Below are 17906 nucleotides of genomic sequence, written 5' to 3'. Positions count from 1 at the left end.
AATTTTTCTTTCTTTTTAAAAGTAAGCTTAAAATCTTTACTTTTTTGTACTGTGAGCAAACACATGTGCACTGAGGCAAATAAATATACAGGGATTTGTAGGAAGTAGTGTGTCTTCAGCTTAGTTTTCATATTTATAGTTGCCCTATCTCTTGATTTCTTATCTTGAATTTTAACCTTGTTTTAGATGCACTTTTTAAGTTACTTTAAGTCTCTTTGGGAATGAGGCCAAATATAGCTTATAATTAAATACTTATCAGCATTGGACAGGCATCATAGGAAAATGGGAAGAGTGTTGCACAAGTCTAGAAACCCCAATTCTACTCTGGACTTCGCCCCTAACAAGATGTATGTCCATATGTCAACCATTTGAGCTCTCTTGACCTCAGTTTTTTCTCATTTACAACATAAGGGAGCTGGATTAGTCAATCTCAGAGAATTCTTTCATCTCAAAGTATCATCACTTTATCCCATTTGTCCTTATTGAAAGCTATAACTTTTATTTCCAGTGGGAACTATATACTATTGATACCTTTTTTAGGAGAAATGCAGAGAATATTAGAATATGCAACTGCACATATCATTAAAACACATTTAAAAAATTAGCACACTTAATAGATTTTAATGAAAATAAATTCAATGTGAGTGTGAAAACACCTGGATATAGTATATAATCAGGACACATTAGTTGCATCAAGTTCTCAATTACAGTAATTTGCCCCGCTTTACTGTTTTCACTGCAACATCTTCCTATGAATGAGGCCCTGTATATCCCAGAAAGAACCCAATGTTTACAGTGCAAACAGGATTCAAATTCTAGCCCCACCCTATATCAGCTTTGTCATCTTGAGTATGTTACTTAACCTCTGAGATTGGTTTCCACACCCTGAAAACAGAGGCACTCATATCTAGCACATTTTGAAAATTCAATGAAATAACTTATATTAAATAGCAGGAACACAAATGGTTCTAAAAAAAGTAGCTCTTGTACCTTGATATTTATAATTTACTTTTACCAAATAATATTCCGTTAACTTGGTTTTTACCCAAGAGATATATCTCAGTGATACCTCCTGCTAGATGCAGATGTTCAGAGAGGTACCCAATATACCTTGCAATATATAATTTATTCAGGAAATAATTCAAGAGGTCACCTTACAACACCTTGAGTCTTCCCAGCAAGTTTTTGGAACTAAAGCAGGTTAATTCAGTCTATGGTGACATTTAGCCAGAAAAAAATTGGCAAATATGTGCGTAAGGATATAGGTACATGAGCACAAATATCCACACATTGATACAGATACATTTACACGCATGTGTACCTATATGTGTATATATCTTAAAGGTGCATTAGTAGTAAATTTAGAATACTTCTGTTTACTTCTGCTATTGATGCACTAACACATCCAGTAACAATACAGTTACCTTTATGCAATAATAACATTTACTGCTTTTCTACTTACAAAAGGTTCCATATTCATAGTAGAAATTTTGGAAAATAGAAGGAGATAAAGAATCATATTGTCCCATGTCTCACTATTCTAAAAGAAGGTATTTTAATATTTAGATGTTTCTAGCCACATGTTTTCTTATGCATGTATGACAAATGACAAATGATATGCAGCATATATTTTATAATATATCCACAGTTGAGCTGCTTAAAGGGGAAGAACAGGGAAGAATCCTAATGTTTGATATTTGGACTTTTTAAATTTAATATAGTATGCTCGTTTACTTGCCCTTAGAAATTCTTTTAAGATATTTTAAGCTTTCTTGTGTCCAGTTTTATGTATAGAGCTTCATATATATAAATCAGTCTTCTATCATCAGATGTGTAAGCTATTTCTTCACATTTTTTTTTAAATTTTTTTTTTCAACGTTTATTTATTTTTGGGACAGAGAGAGACAGAGCATGAACGGGGGAGGGGCAGAGAGAGAGGGAGACACAGAATCGGAAACAGGCTCCAGGCTCTGAGCCATCAGCCCACAGAGCCTGACGCGGGGCTCGAATTCACGGACCGCGAGATCGTGACCTGGCTGAAGTCGGACGCTTAACCGACTGCGCCACCCAGGCGCCCCAATCTTCACATTTTTATATCATCAATATTATCAACATAATATGGATTTTATAATCAGACAATATTCAAGTCTGTGTTAGGATAAATTCACAGGAGCATAATTAATTGGACAAACTATATAACTGTTTAAAGGCTTATGTGATATATTGTTAAAATGCTCTCTAGAAAAGTTGTACCAATTATTCTTATACCAGAAATGTAAAAGCTATGTATTCCCTTACATTCACTCTAACATTGGGAATTATTATTTAAAAAGAAATCCTTGTCACCGTGAGTGATGAGAGATGGTGTCCCATTATAATTTTTAATTAGTATTTATTTGATTACTAGTGGCCCTTGGATAGTTCTTCTTTTAGGGAACTGCCTGTTTATGCCCTTTGTCCATTTTTCTATTAGGGCAGGCCATCCTATTTTATCCATGTTCTACACAGAAAATTAAAACATCATTCAAGTGCTAAACCCTGCCTAAATTCTATTATGATGCAAAGTAATTGTAGGTTGTTAATGCTATTTACAAATCATATATCAATTTTATTTCACCATTGAAATAAAAAGTTGCATTCACAATTAAGTCTATCTCCTCAGTAGAACTCAGTCAAGTAAGACAAACACTCCTAAATTTTGACTCTAAAACTGTTCACATTCTTATTGCTGCAAAATACTATTCTAGTATCATTATTAAAGTACCTAATATATTTCTGTGTTCGCTTCATTTATTACATGCCATAATGGGACTGCATATCTTTAGTGCTGGTTATGCACAATTAGCACTTAGTTATTGTCTTGTCACTTCAGCCCCTACAAGACAAACTTCTTTAATGCAAGAAGTCAGCTAATCTTCATCAGTCAAGCAAAGCAGGCAAATTTTGTTACTCTGAATACAGAAGGTTTTCAATATAGGAGATTTTCTTTTTACTTTGACATTTGCTGGGGGAATCCTCTCCAATAAAGCCATATGCCACACAAGCCTATACTTTCAGGAGCCAAATCATTATTATAGCCTTGCACCTTTTCAAGTGAAACACAAAGCAAATAGGTAATTTATAGGCACTTTCCCTTAAGCAAACTTTATTGACATCTGAAATTGTGGTATTAGAAATGCTTATGAATTTTATTTAGCAGTCATTTTAGCTTAACTTTTAAATCAAAATATAATTAAGATCTAAAGCATTGCTGAATGTTTTCAAAACAGTAGTAAAAATAACTTTTCAGGATTGGTTGTTTCTTGAGCATACCCATCTTTGCCCTTTTTAGAGAGGTATGGTTAAAGATGTGAATCCTGAATTAAAAATCTAATTTTTTTTCTATTTTAAGGGAAGCAGAGGAATGCTATTTTGAGCATCTTATATGATAACTTGACTCTCATTCAGAATTGGAAAATTTGGTGTAATAAGTTAATTTCTTAAAGGTGATAAAGCCCTTCCTCCTTAGACAATTCTATAAAACTAAGCGATGGTTTTATAAGAAAAGAAAAAAAACATGTTAATGAAATGGCCTCAGATATGTAGAACTGTGTAACACTAAAGAACAAAAGCACTGTGCTAGGCTCTGGAAAGAGAGGTGAATAAAATCTAGTTTCTGTCTTAGGGATATTCGGAGCTATGGCAGAGACAGGACATCAAAGAGTCACAGAAGAGTGTAATCGATGCTAAACAGATCTATACCGAGGGAAGAGAGGTCTGTCCTTCTTGAAGTCTTAGAGAAGCATCAAAGGGTTGATGTGCTGGGTTTCAAAAAAAAAACCTCCCTTGGACTGGGTGGAATGTAGGAATCGTGTCTGGTGGGGGTTGGGGAAGAGGAGGAAGCCAAGGAGCGGTGAGAAAAGGGTTTCCCAGACAGATGGAGCATCATGCAAGGCATGGGAGTGTGAAAGCATTTAATGTGTGCAGGAAATGAAAAGTACTCAGTGTGCTCAGAGATTACAGAGGGAGTTTGGTAGGGACATGGAGAAGTAGGGAATGGCGTGCAGACCAGAAGGAGATGAACTTGTAAAGGGAGGAAGTCAATGAATGAAAGTCAAAATGAATACAAACTTAAATGCTCGATCTAAAATACCTTTGTTATCTAAAGCTATTCGGTTCTGGAATAAATCTGTCTTAACCAGTATTTACTGACCACCCACCTCAAGTGGTAGCACAATTTATGGTGGTATTTCAAGGGATTCAAAAGAAATACAGCTCATGGCCACTGACCTCAGCACTGCAGGCCAGTTTGGAAAACTTGTTACGCATTCATAAGAAAATTTGAAATGCCAAAGTAAATGATATGCCAATAAATAAGTGCTCTGGGAAGGATCAGAATGAGTTGACATGGCCAGGGAATATTGATGGAGGGAAGGGAAACTGAAGAATTTTTAGAATTTAAATAGATGGTAAAAAGGGAGAAATAGTCCTGGCTAAAGAACGGCTTAAGCAAAGGTGAAAAGATAATCATTGGCAAATAATAATGATAGTAGAATTCTTTTTTTTTTAAATTTTTTTAAAGTTTTTCTTTTTATTTTTGAGAGAAAGAGAACGATCGGGGGGAGAGGTAAAAAGAGAGGGAGACAGAATCCCAAGCAGGGCTTGAACCCATGAACCATGAGATCATGACCTGAGCAAAGATCAAGAGTTGGACACTTAACCAACTGAGCCACCCAGGCGCCCTTGAGAGCAGAATTCTTATATAGTGGTGATCATACACCAGACACTGTTCCGTTTCACCTGTGCTCATTCAATATTCAATATAATTAGGTACTGTTACTAGCCTCATTTTACAGATGAGGTAACTGAAGTATGGAAAATTTAAGTAACTTGCCCAAGAAAACACAGATAGAAAGTGGTAGCCTCAAAATCTGAACCCAGCCAGTCTGGTTTTAGTCTTCAGACCCAGAGCTGATATGCAGGTCCTGGACTGTTCCAAGAGGGGTATTTTATTTTCTGACTAAGCAGATATAAATGGGAATAGAGTGAAGTTAAAGTAAGGTAGGCTTTGAATAATTTATAGCAGGATTTAGGATGTGAGTAGTGTAAGTTGGTGCAGAAAAGATGATCAGGAATGAAGTATATGATAACAACTGGAGAGTCATTGGGAAAAGACAGTAAATGGGTGCACAGTGTATAGTGGTGAGATGATCGGTATATAATCAGCATCTCTTACTGAAAACAAAGTACAGGATTAAAATCTCCATCTTTAGTAACTGAGGATGCCAAATAGAAAATAGAGACATTTGAAATAATGCCCCCCCCCCGACTCTTTTAAAAGTATTGTGGAGATGGGAACTAATTATAATTGACAGCCACTAACCTCAGGGTTAAAATATGATGACTAAGTTAACATTTTCATTCTTAGAAAGGATGTTAAAAGGATGTTACAAATGGAGGCTTCTTTGCAGAGGCTTTTGATAACCTGCTTAAAACTACTCTAAGCCCCATATTTTATAAAGGTGTTTTATTAGTTATATTTATTTTCTGTACTCCTCAAATCTCTAAGACCATATGAGTTCAATTAGAGTCACTCCAAAATATCTGGAAATTAAATCTGTTATTATTAACTCCAAAACATCAAGATTAAATGGCACAGTAATATGATTGGGCATCTTTTTATTCCTTAACATACTTTTTTTTTTTTTTAATGAAGGCAAAATTAATTGAGCTGACTATACCATAAGCAATTAGGATTAGATTACAAGGAAGATTATCAGCTTATTTTCAGGAATTTTAGCCTGACCTATTAATATACTTACAGTATCCTCTGGCCATCACTGCTTCTATAATATTTTTTTCTGCCAGTGCTAAATCTCATAAGGAGCTCATAACAGTAGAAATTAGCTTTTCTTACAAAATCACAGCTATAGATTATTTTGTTAAGCATCTAACATCTGCATTGCTGTTTCTGCAATTTCTTCATGTTTATATGTGGAGCATTTTAAAGGAGTATACCAAACCTAATTGCAAAGCAGTTATAATCTGCTTTAACCATAGCTTTCAAAATGTTTTAAGTTATATGGGGAAGTGTGACATTTCTTACCCATGTTCTGTTTTGTCTTGACCTTTAAGTATAAATTGAAATGCACACAAGATGTACTTTGTCCAGTTGACAACATTAGTAACAAAATATTTTAGATAGGAATACTTTAGATAAATCCCATTTATGTTACCAATATCTCACTGAATGGTAGGCAGACATTTTTTAAAGTTATACAAAGGAATATTAACAATACAAAAAACCTGTATTAACTTTCTGGGCTAATGCTTTATTGCCTCCATGTCTTGAGCCCAAAGAGATCAGAACCCCTTTCCTTCCTCTATCGTACACATTATAGCTATCGAGCCTTGAGCAGATTTTTTTTAATTCTTGGAGGAAGCCTTAGGTTTTTCATCTGAAAAAGGCAATAATAATATTTACTTTCTCAGTTGAACATAAATAAATGTAATCATGTATATACATGCTTAGCACTAGCACACTAGCACATGGTAAGCACTTTATATATATATATATATATATAGGAGGTGGCTATAGCACTATATGTATATATATATGTATATATAGGAGGTGGCTATAATAATTATCTACACTCCAAACATCGAGGTGAAGCTTTACATACTTCATTTGTACTATTTAACACAAACTTATAAAAGATACATTATATTAAAGATAGGAAAGGGGCACCTGGGTGGCTTAGTCAGTTGAGCATCCGGCTTCAGCTCAGGTCATAATCTCGCGGTCCGTGGATTCGAGCCCTACATCAGGCTCTGTGCTGACAGCTTGGTGCCTGGAGCCTGCTTCGGATTCTGTGTCTCCCTCTGTCTCTTTCTGCCCCTTCCCTGCTCTCACTTGGGGTCTCTCTCTCTCTCTCTCTCTGTCTCTCTCAAAAATAAACATTAAAAAAATTTTTAAATATAAGAAAAAATGACGTTTCATCTTCAATATCATAAGCGGAAGGTTGGGATTTGAACCCTATTCATTACAATATGCCACTTTGCCTCTCATATACTTCTTAATTTAACATCCCTACAATCCAGTGATGTAGCTGTTTTATATTACCTACACAGAACTGACTCCAAGAAAATATGAAATGTACCCTATAAGTTGCACTGGGTAGGTGATAGCATCAGGGCTCAGGACTAGATCCCCAGGCTCTTGGTTCAATGCTTTTCTTATTATAATTACCCTGAATTTATTAATCTATAAACAAAAATTATTAAATTTCAATACTTCTGAAGGTAAGAATGACATATCTTTAGATGACAAAAAAAAAGTTTTTATTTGGGGTGCCCAGCTGACTCAGTCGGTAGAGCATGTGACTCTTGATCTCTGGGTTGTGAGTTCAAGCCCCAAATTAGACATAGAACTTAATTTTAAAAAACATGTTTTTTTTTTTTTTTTTTGATGGTGAATAGAATTGGGGGACTTGTTAGAAAATTAAAGCAGAATTTTAGACAATATGGAGTTGAAAGAGTATTTCCAATTCAGTTGGTTTTTAGAGAAAAAAAAGAATTCAGTAATATCAGCTAGAACCAAGAGCATTTGTTGAATTTATTTATTTTTATGTGCTCTTTTATTATTAGTTTATTAGTTCAAATTAATTTCAACAGTAATATATATTGAAAGTTTTGAACAGTAATCGGATATATCCGATTAAATACATGCTATTTAATGTAATCTCACATAAAAGATAAGTATCTAATTTGGCTAATTCTGTCCAACAAACGAAATATGTCCTTTTATTCAACATATCTTAATGATTAGGATCATCATTACGAGTCTACAAAAACTCGTTTCTTCAAACAGCACTTTTTAAGCACAATATTTAAAGGTTATAGTTTGCAACTGATAAAAAAGAAGATATACTTAAGGTTCAAACTCGAATGTTCATTGTATCCAATAGCCTTGGCCACAAACTCCAGGATTTCAAGATCAGTGCTTAGTCTGTACTTTCAATCAACATCATCAGCAGGCAGTAATCCTGGGGGAAAAAAAAAAGTAAATTCCACAAATAAACAGACCAATCTTCCTTTAAGAGGAAAGCTAATTCTTTTCAATCTACTTTTTTTATTACACTATTTTCCCCTCTATCTACTTAGCTAGAATAAGGATAAATTTCCAAAGCTACCCAGTTGGAAAATAAATAGGTTCACTGTTTGTCTAGCATTCCAATCTTTGCAAATGTAAATCAGTCCAACTGCTCCTCATTTAAACCTTCAACTTCACAAAACATTAAAGGGTTGCTTTCACTACACAATTTAATCTATCCACTAAGATTTCTGCTTTAACATCATTCGAAATTGACTATCTGATAAAGAGAGACCACTATCAAAGGTCAGTGGGGTCAACTTGTATAATTACAAGTAGTTTTACTGGGTCAACTCTACTAGACACTGCTGTTTGAAGGTTAAATTGTTACAATTAAAAATATATACAGATCTCCCCAGAGTTACTTTATTGTTAAATGTACTGGAAACAGCACAAGCATTTATTTCTGACCTTAATTGTGTCCAAAGTGTCACCACTGGGAAATTATACAAAAACAGCACTTATTAAAAACATTACAATCTTGCACATTAAACAATGCTTTATAGAATAAAATACATAATTAGCTACTAGAAACTAGTTTATTTATCACATCAATATTAAGAAGTTCATTCAGGTTACTCCCTTTGGTTTAATTGGAAGTGCTCTAAGCAATGACATTTAATATTTCATAGTTGGTGAACTTGCCACAAACAAAAGAATATGGCCCAGCATCAGAGTCTGATGCTAAAACAACTTTTACTTCAGAACAATCACTTCCAAATTACTAGAATTTAATCACATTTTAATAACAGAGAGTAGAGGGAAGCTTTAAATGGGAAGCTTTAAAATGGGCTGCTTTCTAATTGTTTGATACATTTTAATGCCTTTTACCTTTTTTTAATAAAGTGAATAAATGGCCAGTGATGAAATCTTCCATAATCACTCCAGTGAAATATTATCATTCTTTTTTTATTTTAATGACTGTAAATATAGATCAATTATTTTTTTTTTCTTTCCAAAGTGGAAATAAAAATCACCTCTGCCGCCCAAGGTATTTTCCTCATTTTTCCTTTGCTTTTTATATATAAATGTAGGATTTCAAATTTTGTATGTAATGTTTCACTAAATGACTGACATGGTTTAGTTTCGACAATAAAGGCAATTTTCTAAACCAAGCTTTCAAATTCAGGGAATTACTGTGTGAAATTATTATTGGGGAAAGAAATCTTCAAATCTATGGATCTGAAATTATCTTAACGCATTTTATTTTTTAAAATATTTTCAGATTTTGTGTTGGAGACAAATTTTTCCTAAAGAATAACATGATCCTTTGCCAGACGGACTACGAGGAAGGTTTAATGAAAGAAGGTTATGCCCCCCAGGTTCGCTGATCTATCAACATCACCCCATTAAGAATACAAAGCACTACATTCTTTTATCTTTTTTGCTCCACGTGTATATAAGAATTGACACAGGAACCTACTGAATAGCGTAGATATAGGAAAGCAGGATGGTTATATGGAATAAAAGGCGGACTGCATCTGTATGTAGTGAAATTGCCCCAGTTCAGAGTTGAATGTTTATTATTAAAGAAAAAAGTAATGTACATATTGCTGGATTTTTTTGCTTGCTATTCGTTTTTGTGTCACTTGGCATGAGATGTTTATTTTCGACTATTGTATATAATGTATTGTAATATTTGAAGCACAAATGTAATACAGTTTTATTGTGTTACCATTTGTGTTCTGTTTGCTTCTTTGTATTGTTGCATTTAGTACAATCAGTGTTTAAACTTACTGTATATTTATGCTTTCTGTATCTACCAGCTATTTTAAATGAGCTGTAACTTTCTAGTAAAGAATTGAAGAGCAAATCTCTCACTAATGATACACATATAGATAAAGCAAGTCTATCAACATTAAAATACTAAAAAAAAATGAAGACACCCACAAAGCATTTTAGCAACATCCAATATTATTGCCACTATGATTTAGAGTCTATCAGTGTTCTCATTATAACCCCCTATTTTCAGGGGGTTAAAGATCAGCTTTAAAAAATGCATAAAAATTTCATCTTAAAGCACTTTCATTTTATACCAACGTGAAAAGTGCCATTTTTAGAATAACTTTAAAGCTTAGCAGTTATCCTTTTAATATACTTTTTTTTTTTTTGCTGTGCTCTTTATCTACACAATGGCCAGTGGCTTTGTTTTATTTATTTTTTTTCAGCCATTTACCCCTTATGTAAACTAGTGCCTTTGGGTATCATATAAAATTTTTCCAAAGGGTTACTTTAAAAAAAGTGTTACACCACTATTGTGAGATAATTTTAAAATGATAAATTTCTTGTACAAATTTTGCCCAGATTTCTCCGTAAGAGCTAAGGGTTTAATAACTTTATGGCTTGATAAATTTCTGGCACTGAAAGAATTTGAGTGCAAACCTACTGAAACCATGAGAATGCACATCGAAGTTATGATATTTGAGAAGGTTACTTTTGATCAGAGCAACATAGCGCTCACAGAATTTTCTAGAAGAAGAGAAACAAAGGGATTGTTAAAAAGCTGAGGACTGGTGATTATATATTTTTCTGCATTTACCTGACACTTATTTTAATGTTCAAACATGAAGACTTTAAAAGTTTGACGTGTCTTACTCATGCTTTTCTTTAAGTAGTTACCGGCTCAGAATATATCACACTTAAGGCTGAAATCTGCCATTCCATTTTTCGAAGGTGAAAAATTATTCCCTTACCAACATGATAGCTGATAAAGAAGAAAGCTTTCTAGAAACAAATTATGGAGACTGATTATTTAAATTACAATTAAGGGAATAAAAATAAGACTATGATCCCTTCTCCTGGGTTGCTGACACTTTGCTGCTTTGCTTCTGCTCCCTGGAATAGAACAACTTTTCAGCAAACCGAATTCCACACAGGCACAGTGAAGCATATTTTTATTAGAGCAAATTTAGTGCTATGGATTTTCTTTTTTCTCTACTTTTTTCTTAATCACTTGTATAGGAAACAATATTTCCCAGTGTTATTTGCATACATATTTTGTCCTGCCAATATATGCATTGCCGATGAAAATTAAATGTGATACCTGGATTCTTGGTTTGGGGCCAAAATATTAAACTGAAAATAATGCTGGTGTGGATTTTAGTTGTTTAAAAAAAAAAAAAACAAAGCTTTATTATGAACCTGCATGTGAATCTGGTTATTGCCTCTCATTTTTAAGAAAATGGTTCTGTGAAAAGTGAATGATATGTATTTTTACAAATACTTCATGGTTAAGAGTGTTCAAGTCACATGTCCCCCAGATGTGAGATATACTGAAAAAAAAAGAATTGCAGAAATAGCTATTTGGGGCCCACAGAATAACTATTATTTTAGCCTTAGAGCCTTACATTTGTTTCATGATAAGACTTGCATAGCCAAAACCACAATCAAAATCAAACAAATGGGGGGGGGAGGGGCAGAGGGATATGTGAAAAGTGGTTTTCTTAAGCAGCCCTGCTAGTCCCCATTAAGAGGTGTCTGAAATTCATGTGGATGTAAAATTTTAATTGCCAGTATCTTTTTCAAATGATCTTTTTTAGATTTAAATGGTTTTGCATATGTTTATCAATATGTTAAAATACTTGTAAATTGGGAACAAACTTCTCTAAGCTTCAGGAAGCTGTTCAGTTATCCTTGCCACCCAAAGACCAAACAAGTTTTTATTGCCTTTTCTTTTCCTAAATCTTTCGGGAATTCTTATGCTTTTTACTACAAACAAAATTATTCACCTGGATTAAAGATTAAGGCCTTAATCTCTTTAGATTATCTTTAATCTCCACGAAATTGTGAAACCAGACAGAAATGGGTCATTTTATAGCTAATTGCCCATAAATAGTAGCATTTTTGACCTGAAGTACTAAGCTAATTGTCTTGACTACGCAAAGTCCCTGAATTGTTGTCAACTCACCTCTTTGTGTTGTGTGGCCTTGATGTCACTTAGCTCATCATCCGGCGCCTCCAGTAGGACACCTCCAAAGGAGCTTTGATTTCTCAAGCAAGCTCCCTTCCTAACCTGCGTCTCCCAGTGGCTGCCTGCGATGAAGGACCAGGCACCTCCACTCCACCAGAGTGCTGGCTGAGTTTAAAAGCTGACCTGTGTTTGTAATTTCACTTTCATCTTGCTTAATAAATATCTGCTGGATTCTTTCATTCACTTTTTTTTAATATTTGGATTTATGTTTTTAATAAAAGGGGTCTTATACTATTTGATTGCGCTTAATTGGCAAAAGCCAAGATACTATCTAGAAAGCAGACGTGGAGTCCATGAAAAAAGAATAAAGTGTGTAAGCACATTTACTTTCAAAAGGTAAATCATAACCTAAAGCATAGACAAAGTACCTCAGATGCTTTCTCCAAATGTTGTATTTAGGATCTCTGAGCTAGGTAGTTTATTGCTATTTACTTTTGTGGGGAAAATAAAACTTAAAAATGAAGGTAGCAATTGCTGGGTGTAATTTGGTACATTTATGCAAACTTCAAGTGATCTTCCTGAAAGCCATGGTGTTGCTGTTGTCAGACTAAATTTCAAATTTCCTATTTTGTGTATAATGAATTAAAACAAAACAAAACTAAAGAAAAACTCAACTAAATCCTACATCTTCAAGGAAGAGATGTTGTGCCTTAAATGAAACAGGGTACTGAAAATTATATCTGTAGTAAAACATACCATGCACAAGTGGTTTCCTTTTAACTATCACTTTAGGCAAGCCACTCTCAGAGTAGTCACTTAAACAATTTCATAGAAATGATACAGGCCAAACATGTTTAACATTCACGTCAGTAAGTTGCAAAAACAATCTGCATGTTCGTTGTAATAGGCCATTAGCGCAGAATACAATTTTAGCAAAAGCCTTTTGATTACTACTTTTTTCTTAAAAACACCATTATAGATATTTCTTAAATGTGATTGTAATGCAAGTTAAGGTAACAGAGAGCAAAACGTTAATATAGCCATTATTTCGATTGACATTTATTGAGTATCTACTCTATGACAGGCCTTGACCTGAGCATTCAGCCTCCTATTGGGCTGACTTAGGACCCTTCATACATCAGAAAACTTCAGGGTATCTTTGCACTGGTTTATACTCATCTCAAACCTCCTGATAATGAACACACAAAAGCGAATACCGTCTACCTATTCAGCATGTCATTGGTATGAAGGCCCCAGAAAATATCTCAAGTAATCAATGTGTTCAGAGAATTATCTCACACAAATTACTCATTAACTCAATAGCACATAATAAAAAAGAACATCAATTAATTAATGAGTCACCCTCAGATCACTATGATTACAATGGAGCTCTGTTGAAACAGCAGTTATAAATGGAGTTGCCTCTCTTTATTCATTGTTTGCAATTGGCCCATTGTTTGGCTGAAACCAGTGTCATATTTAACACATGCCTGTAGGTAATTGTGTGATTAGTATCATAAATGAAGAATTCAGAAAGTGTACTGCTTCTAAGACCTTATAAATGATGGGAAAAATAAAGGCAGCTCTCACTTGTACTATAGCTTCCGTTGAGGCCAAGCCATTAGACGGGTATTATCTATCTAAAAGTTGTACCTTTACGTTTAAAAGACTTACATGTTGAGATGCTAAGACATGTAAAAGTAAAATTTTAAATGCTTTAAAATACACTTAATTTCAGTAACTTTTTACAAAGACTGAAATATGCATGACCAGTTTTGTAAAAGTTGTGGTACCCTAAACGGACATTTTAGTTTTTTTTTTTTTTGGGGGGGGGCGTTCAGGAGGGTGTGTAGAGATTGACAGCAATAGGGGAAGAGATTATAAGAGATACCAAATATTACATACAAAGTCACCAACTAAAGTTTCCCAACTATCTTGGTAAATGCCATTCCAATAAGCTTATAGAATAATTATAACAGTTCCCTTAGGTAAGTAAGAAACATCTGTTGGTAACACATAGCAGGTGTTAACAATTACACATACTGAAATTTTTAAAAACGTTTTTAATTAAAAGAATTCTGTTTTCTGAAAAGAAAGATATGTTAAATTCAAAGATCCTCCTGTTTTGAGCGTGCAGACCACGTAATGCACAAAACTGTAAAGCCCAAATCATCTTGGATCAACTAGGTTTCGTGTTTGGTTCAGATCACTGCAATCAAAAGTGAATTGGAATTCATTGCATTTTTCACACAATTGGTATTCTGGGCTGAGGAGCTGAACACTCATGAAATTGGTATAGGAGAGCTGATTACAGAATATTTTGGCTTTATGGGCAAGGTGCTTGACATTAATTGCACCAAATTTGATGGACACAGTACAAAGATAAATGAGAACAAGAAACATTCAGAAAATAGATTATCCAAATCTTGTTTTAACCCTACTTCTGCAGAAGACTTAAAATCACCTAAAACAGTCCATATGTAACATTATATGACTCATCTTCAATAGCTTTTAATAATAGCTAACATTCACGGCACACTTACCATGTATCAGGCAGTTTTCTGCGCCAAGTAATTTCCACAACACCCTTGTAACATAGATACCATGGACCTCAATTTTACAGATTTTAAATAAAAACAGGAGAGTTTGGGGCGCCTGGGTGGCTTGGTCGGTTAAGCGTCCGACTTCGGCTCAGGTCATGATCTCACGGTCCGTGAGTTCGAGCCCCGCGTCGGGCTCTGTGCTGACAGCTCAGAGCCTGGAGCCTGCTTCAGATTCTGTGTCTCCCTCTCTCTCTGCCCCTCCCCTGTTCATGCTCTGTCTCTCTCTGTCTCAAAAAATAAATAAACGTTAAAAAAAATTAAAAAAAAAAAAAACAGGAGAGTTTGCTTAACTTGCCCAAGGTTGTATAGCTTGTAAATAGATTTAAATAGGTTTTCTGGCTCTTGGGCTTAACCACTCACTATACATCTCTTGCAGGGTTGTCATTATCACCACCACCATCATCATCATCATCGTCATATCACCATTAATATTATTTTCTAGCCAAGAACTGGAAAGTTACCTGTGCTTGGTTGAAAATTACAAATATTTCAGACTTAGTCTCATCATTAAAAATGAAAAGTGGGAATAAGAGTGATATTTTCCTAGATGCATCTGGTTTAGAGCTCTTTCTTTCTACCACACAATGAAAGAATTTATCTGAGTCACAAAGCTATGATAGTTAAAATAGGAGATCCCTGGTGTAGGAGGATCAGGAAAAGGAGATAGCATAGACTTGAGAGTAACTCAAAGTAGAAAGCCTCAATTTTCGACATCAGGATAAATATGGGGAGTTGAAGCTAGACCAGTCTCAGAAGTCAATATAATAAAATCAGTATGTTATTTGTCTTTGATATTTTATAAGTTGATAAGAATAGTATTATGTGTCAAGCTATGTGCTCACTGGTCTAAAATACACAAGCTATACAGGACCCTGGCTCTAGGTCAGCTGCCAAATACCTAAGGGACTCTTTAATCTCAGAATTACAATGGCAAGCCAGGCTAAAGCAATAGTGGGCAAAGCCATCATCCTTAACATAGACCAGACCAAAATGCAATTGTTTACAAACTCATATTACCACAGAAAAATTTCCAAGATGTTCTTCCTTTACTGCCTCAGCTGCTTGCCACTATCACTACAGCATCACTTCCAGATTTGGGGGTCCTTGTGAACCTAAATCATTCTGGATTAAGTCACCTTAAAGGGAACTTTCACCCCACGAGAGTGTTTCTGTATTTTAGGTATATTAGTACTTAAACTGAAGGGCTTAGCGTGGGGATAGTCATGGAGGAACATGGCCAAATGAGCTGCATAAACAATGTGATTTTCCTCAATCTAGAAGGCACAGTGGAAGCCCCAGGAATTTTTAGGTGCATGGTAGCATAGACTAATTACAACATGACGTGATAAAATATTGCTAAGAACATCAAGGTTTTCACAGCCCAAGTTTGATGGAGCTGCTAGGTTGTCTGAAATTTAATCTTGACCTAGAATTTCTGTATTCTTCTTAGAGTATGCTTAATTTACTGTGAATAGTAGCGAGGACTGGAAGACACATAAACCACATCTGAGGCAGTAATTGGTACATGAAAAGAAAATATGATAGAAAAATAAAATATGGGAGAAAATGTTGCCTGGAAAGAGCCAGGTCACTTCATAAAAAAAGTCTTTGAGCACCTACTATGTGTATAGCATCATACTAGGCATGCCTAGATTTTTTCTGCCCGTGAAATTTTGGTGTGTGAAATATACTGTTCACTGCTATTTATTCTTTGTTTAATGCCCAATTTATTAAACATACCACCCTAACAAATGCAATTTCTCTAAACATTTGTACACCATTTAAACAGCTAATAAACCAAAACTTGTAAATGTAATAAATCAGATCCAACCATTTAAACATTGATTAGAAACTTAATTTTTCTAAACATTTCAATAAAATCCCATCTAATCAGCTTGAAGTATTTTAAAACCACACAGAAATTCTCACAATGAGTTAAAACATTTTTTTAAAAAGGCTTAAAGCTGGGGCACCTGGGTAACTCAGTTGGTTAAGCATCCGACTTTGGCTCAGGTCATGATCTCACTGTTCTTCAGTTTGATCCCCACATCAGGCTCTGTGCTGACAGCTCGGAGCTCAGAGTCTTGAGCCTGCTTCAGATTCAGTCTCTCCCTCTCTCTCTGCCCCTCCTCCGCTAGTGCGAGTGTGCACGCACGTTCTCGCTCTCTCTCAAAAATAAATGTTAAAAAATTAAAAAAATAAAAAGGCTTAAAGCTGTAACAAAATTACTGATTTGAATTAATATTTCTAGATTTTGTTTCATAACTTCCTGAGACTACCTTAATAGTAAGTAATTCCTTTCAAAATATAGAGGATATTGTCTCAACTCATTGAGGTTACAGGTGATGTGGTGTTGACTACATGAATGTTGGATGGGGCATGAAAATGAGCAGCTCTGCCGGAAATGATTCAAACTTGAGCCAAGGCTTATCAAGTCGGCCAAGTTGGCCAATAATTTCATAATCATGCTTTTCTTGTTTTACATCAATGGAACCTTTTTTAAGTCCCAGTCTTTCAAATAGGTGATAATTTCCTGTAACTCAATGCTTCTCCCCAATGGATGTGGGTTAGCATTATTGGAAACTTGTGTGTATGTCATTTTACATCTCATTATAAGTTATAGGATCATATAGAGATTTTTATCTACCAAGAAATAAGGAATTGAATCTATGTAGTCAAATTTCCTATAAGGACATTTGACTAATCCTCTGTCTTGTGTAAATTATTGGACACTCTTTTGAACTGATTATAATGCATTACCACCTGTGTTGATTAGTATTTTGCATTTTTGGTATGGCTTTATTTACAATTCTCTACACTTAATTCTTCTCCACTTAGAAGATAGAAACAAAACAAATTGACATTGTGTAAATGTGTATACATTCAGTAGAAGAAACAGGCCAAATATAGCATTATATTTAGTTTTTTAATATTATAACTATACTGTATAATTTACTGTATAACTTTTCCCTTTTTGAATTCAGTCATAAACTCATGGATTTTGTAGATTCAAATGCATTGTGGGTGAATTCAGTAATAGGTTATATTTCGTGTGTGTGTGTGTGTGTGTGTGTGTGTGTGTGGTTTTTACCACAGGTGTCAATCAAGAAACTTTGTTTTGAAAGACACTACCTTAGAAAACGAGAAAGCCAAAAATAAAGGACTTGAGAGAAATGCAGAGTGCAGCACAAGGTGAGCACAAGGTGAACTGTTCCAGAAAAGGGTACTCAACCTGAAAATTACAGAGGCCAAATAACCGTAA

The 17906-nt window shown here is 34.6% G+C and overlaps 1 protein-coding gene across 1 annotated transcript in view; it reads left to right on the top strand.

The window, feature by feature from the left end:
- Positions 1-12280, top strand: part of LMO3 (LIM domain only 3) — a 56495-nt gene extending 44215 nt beyond the window's left edge. The window contains exon 5 of the mRNA XM_047067228.1: positions 9357-12280. Coding sequence (XP_046923184.1) covers positions 9357-9462 — 106 coding nt within the window. The 3' untranslated portion in view covers positions 9463-12280. The remainder of the gene's footprint in view (positions 1-9356) is intronic.
- Positions 12281-17906: the final 5626 nt, after the last annotated feature.

This window comes from Lynx rufus, unplaced genomic scaffold (assembly GCF_022079265.1).
Source record: "Lynx rufus isolate CCGP_SWC_20201006 ecotype Redwood Valley unplaced genomic scaffold, mLynRuf1.p SCAF_7, whole genome shotgun sequence".
NCBI classification, from domain to species: domain Eukaryota; kingdom Metazoa; phylum Chordata; class Mammalia; order Carnivora; family Felidae; genus Lynx; species Lynx rufus.
Note: the sequence above shows the minus strand (reverse complement) of the source record. Positions and strands in the feature narration are given on the sequence as shown.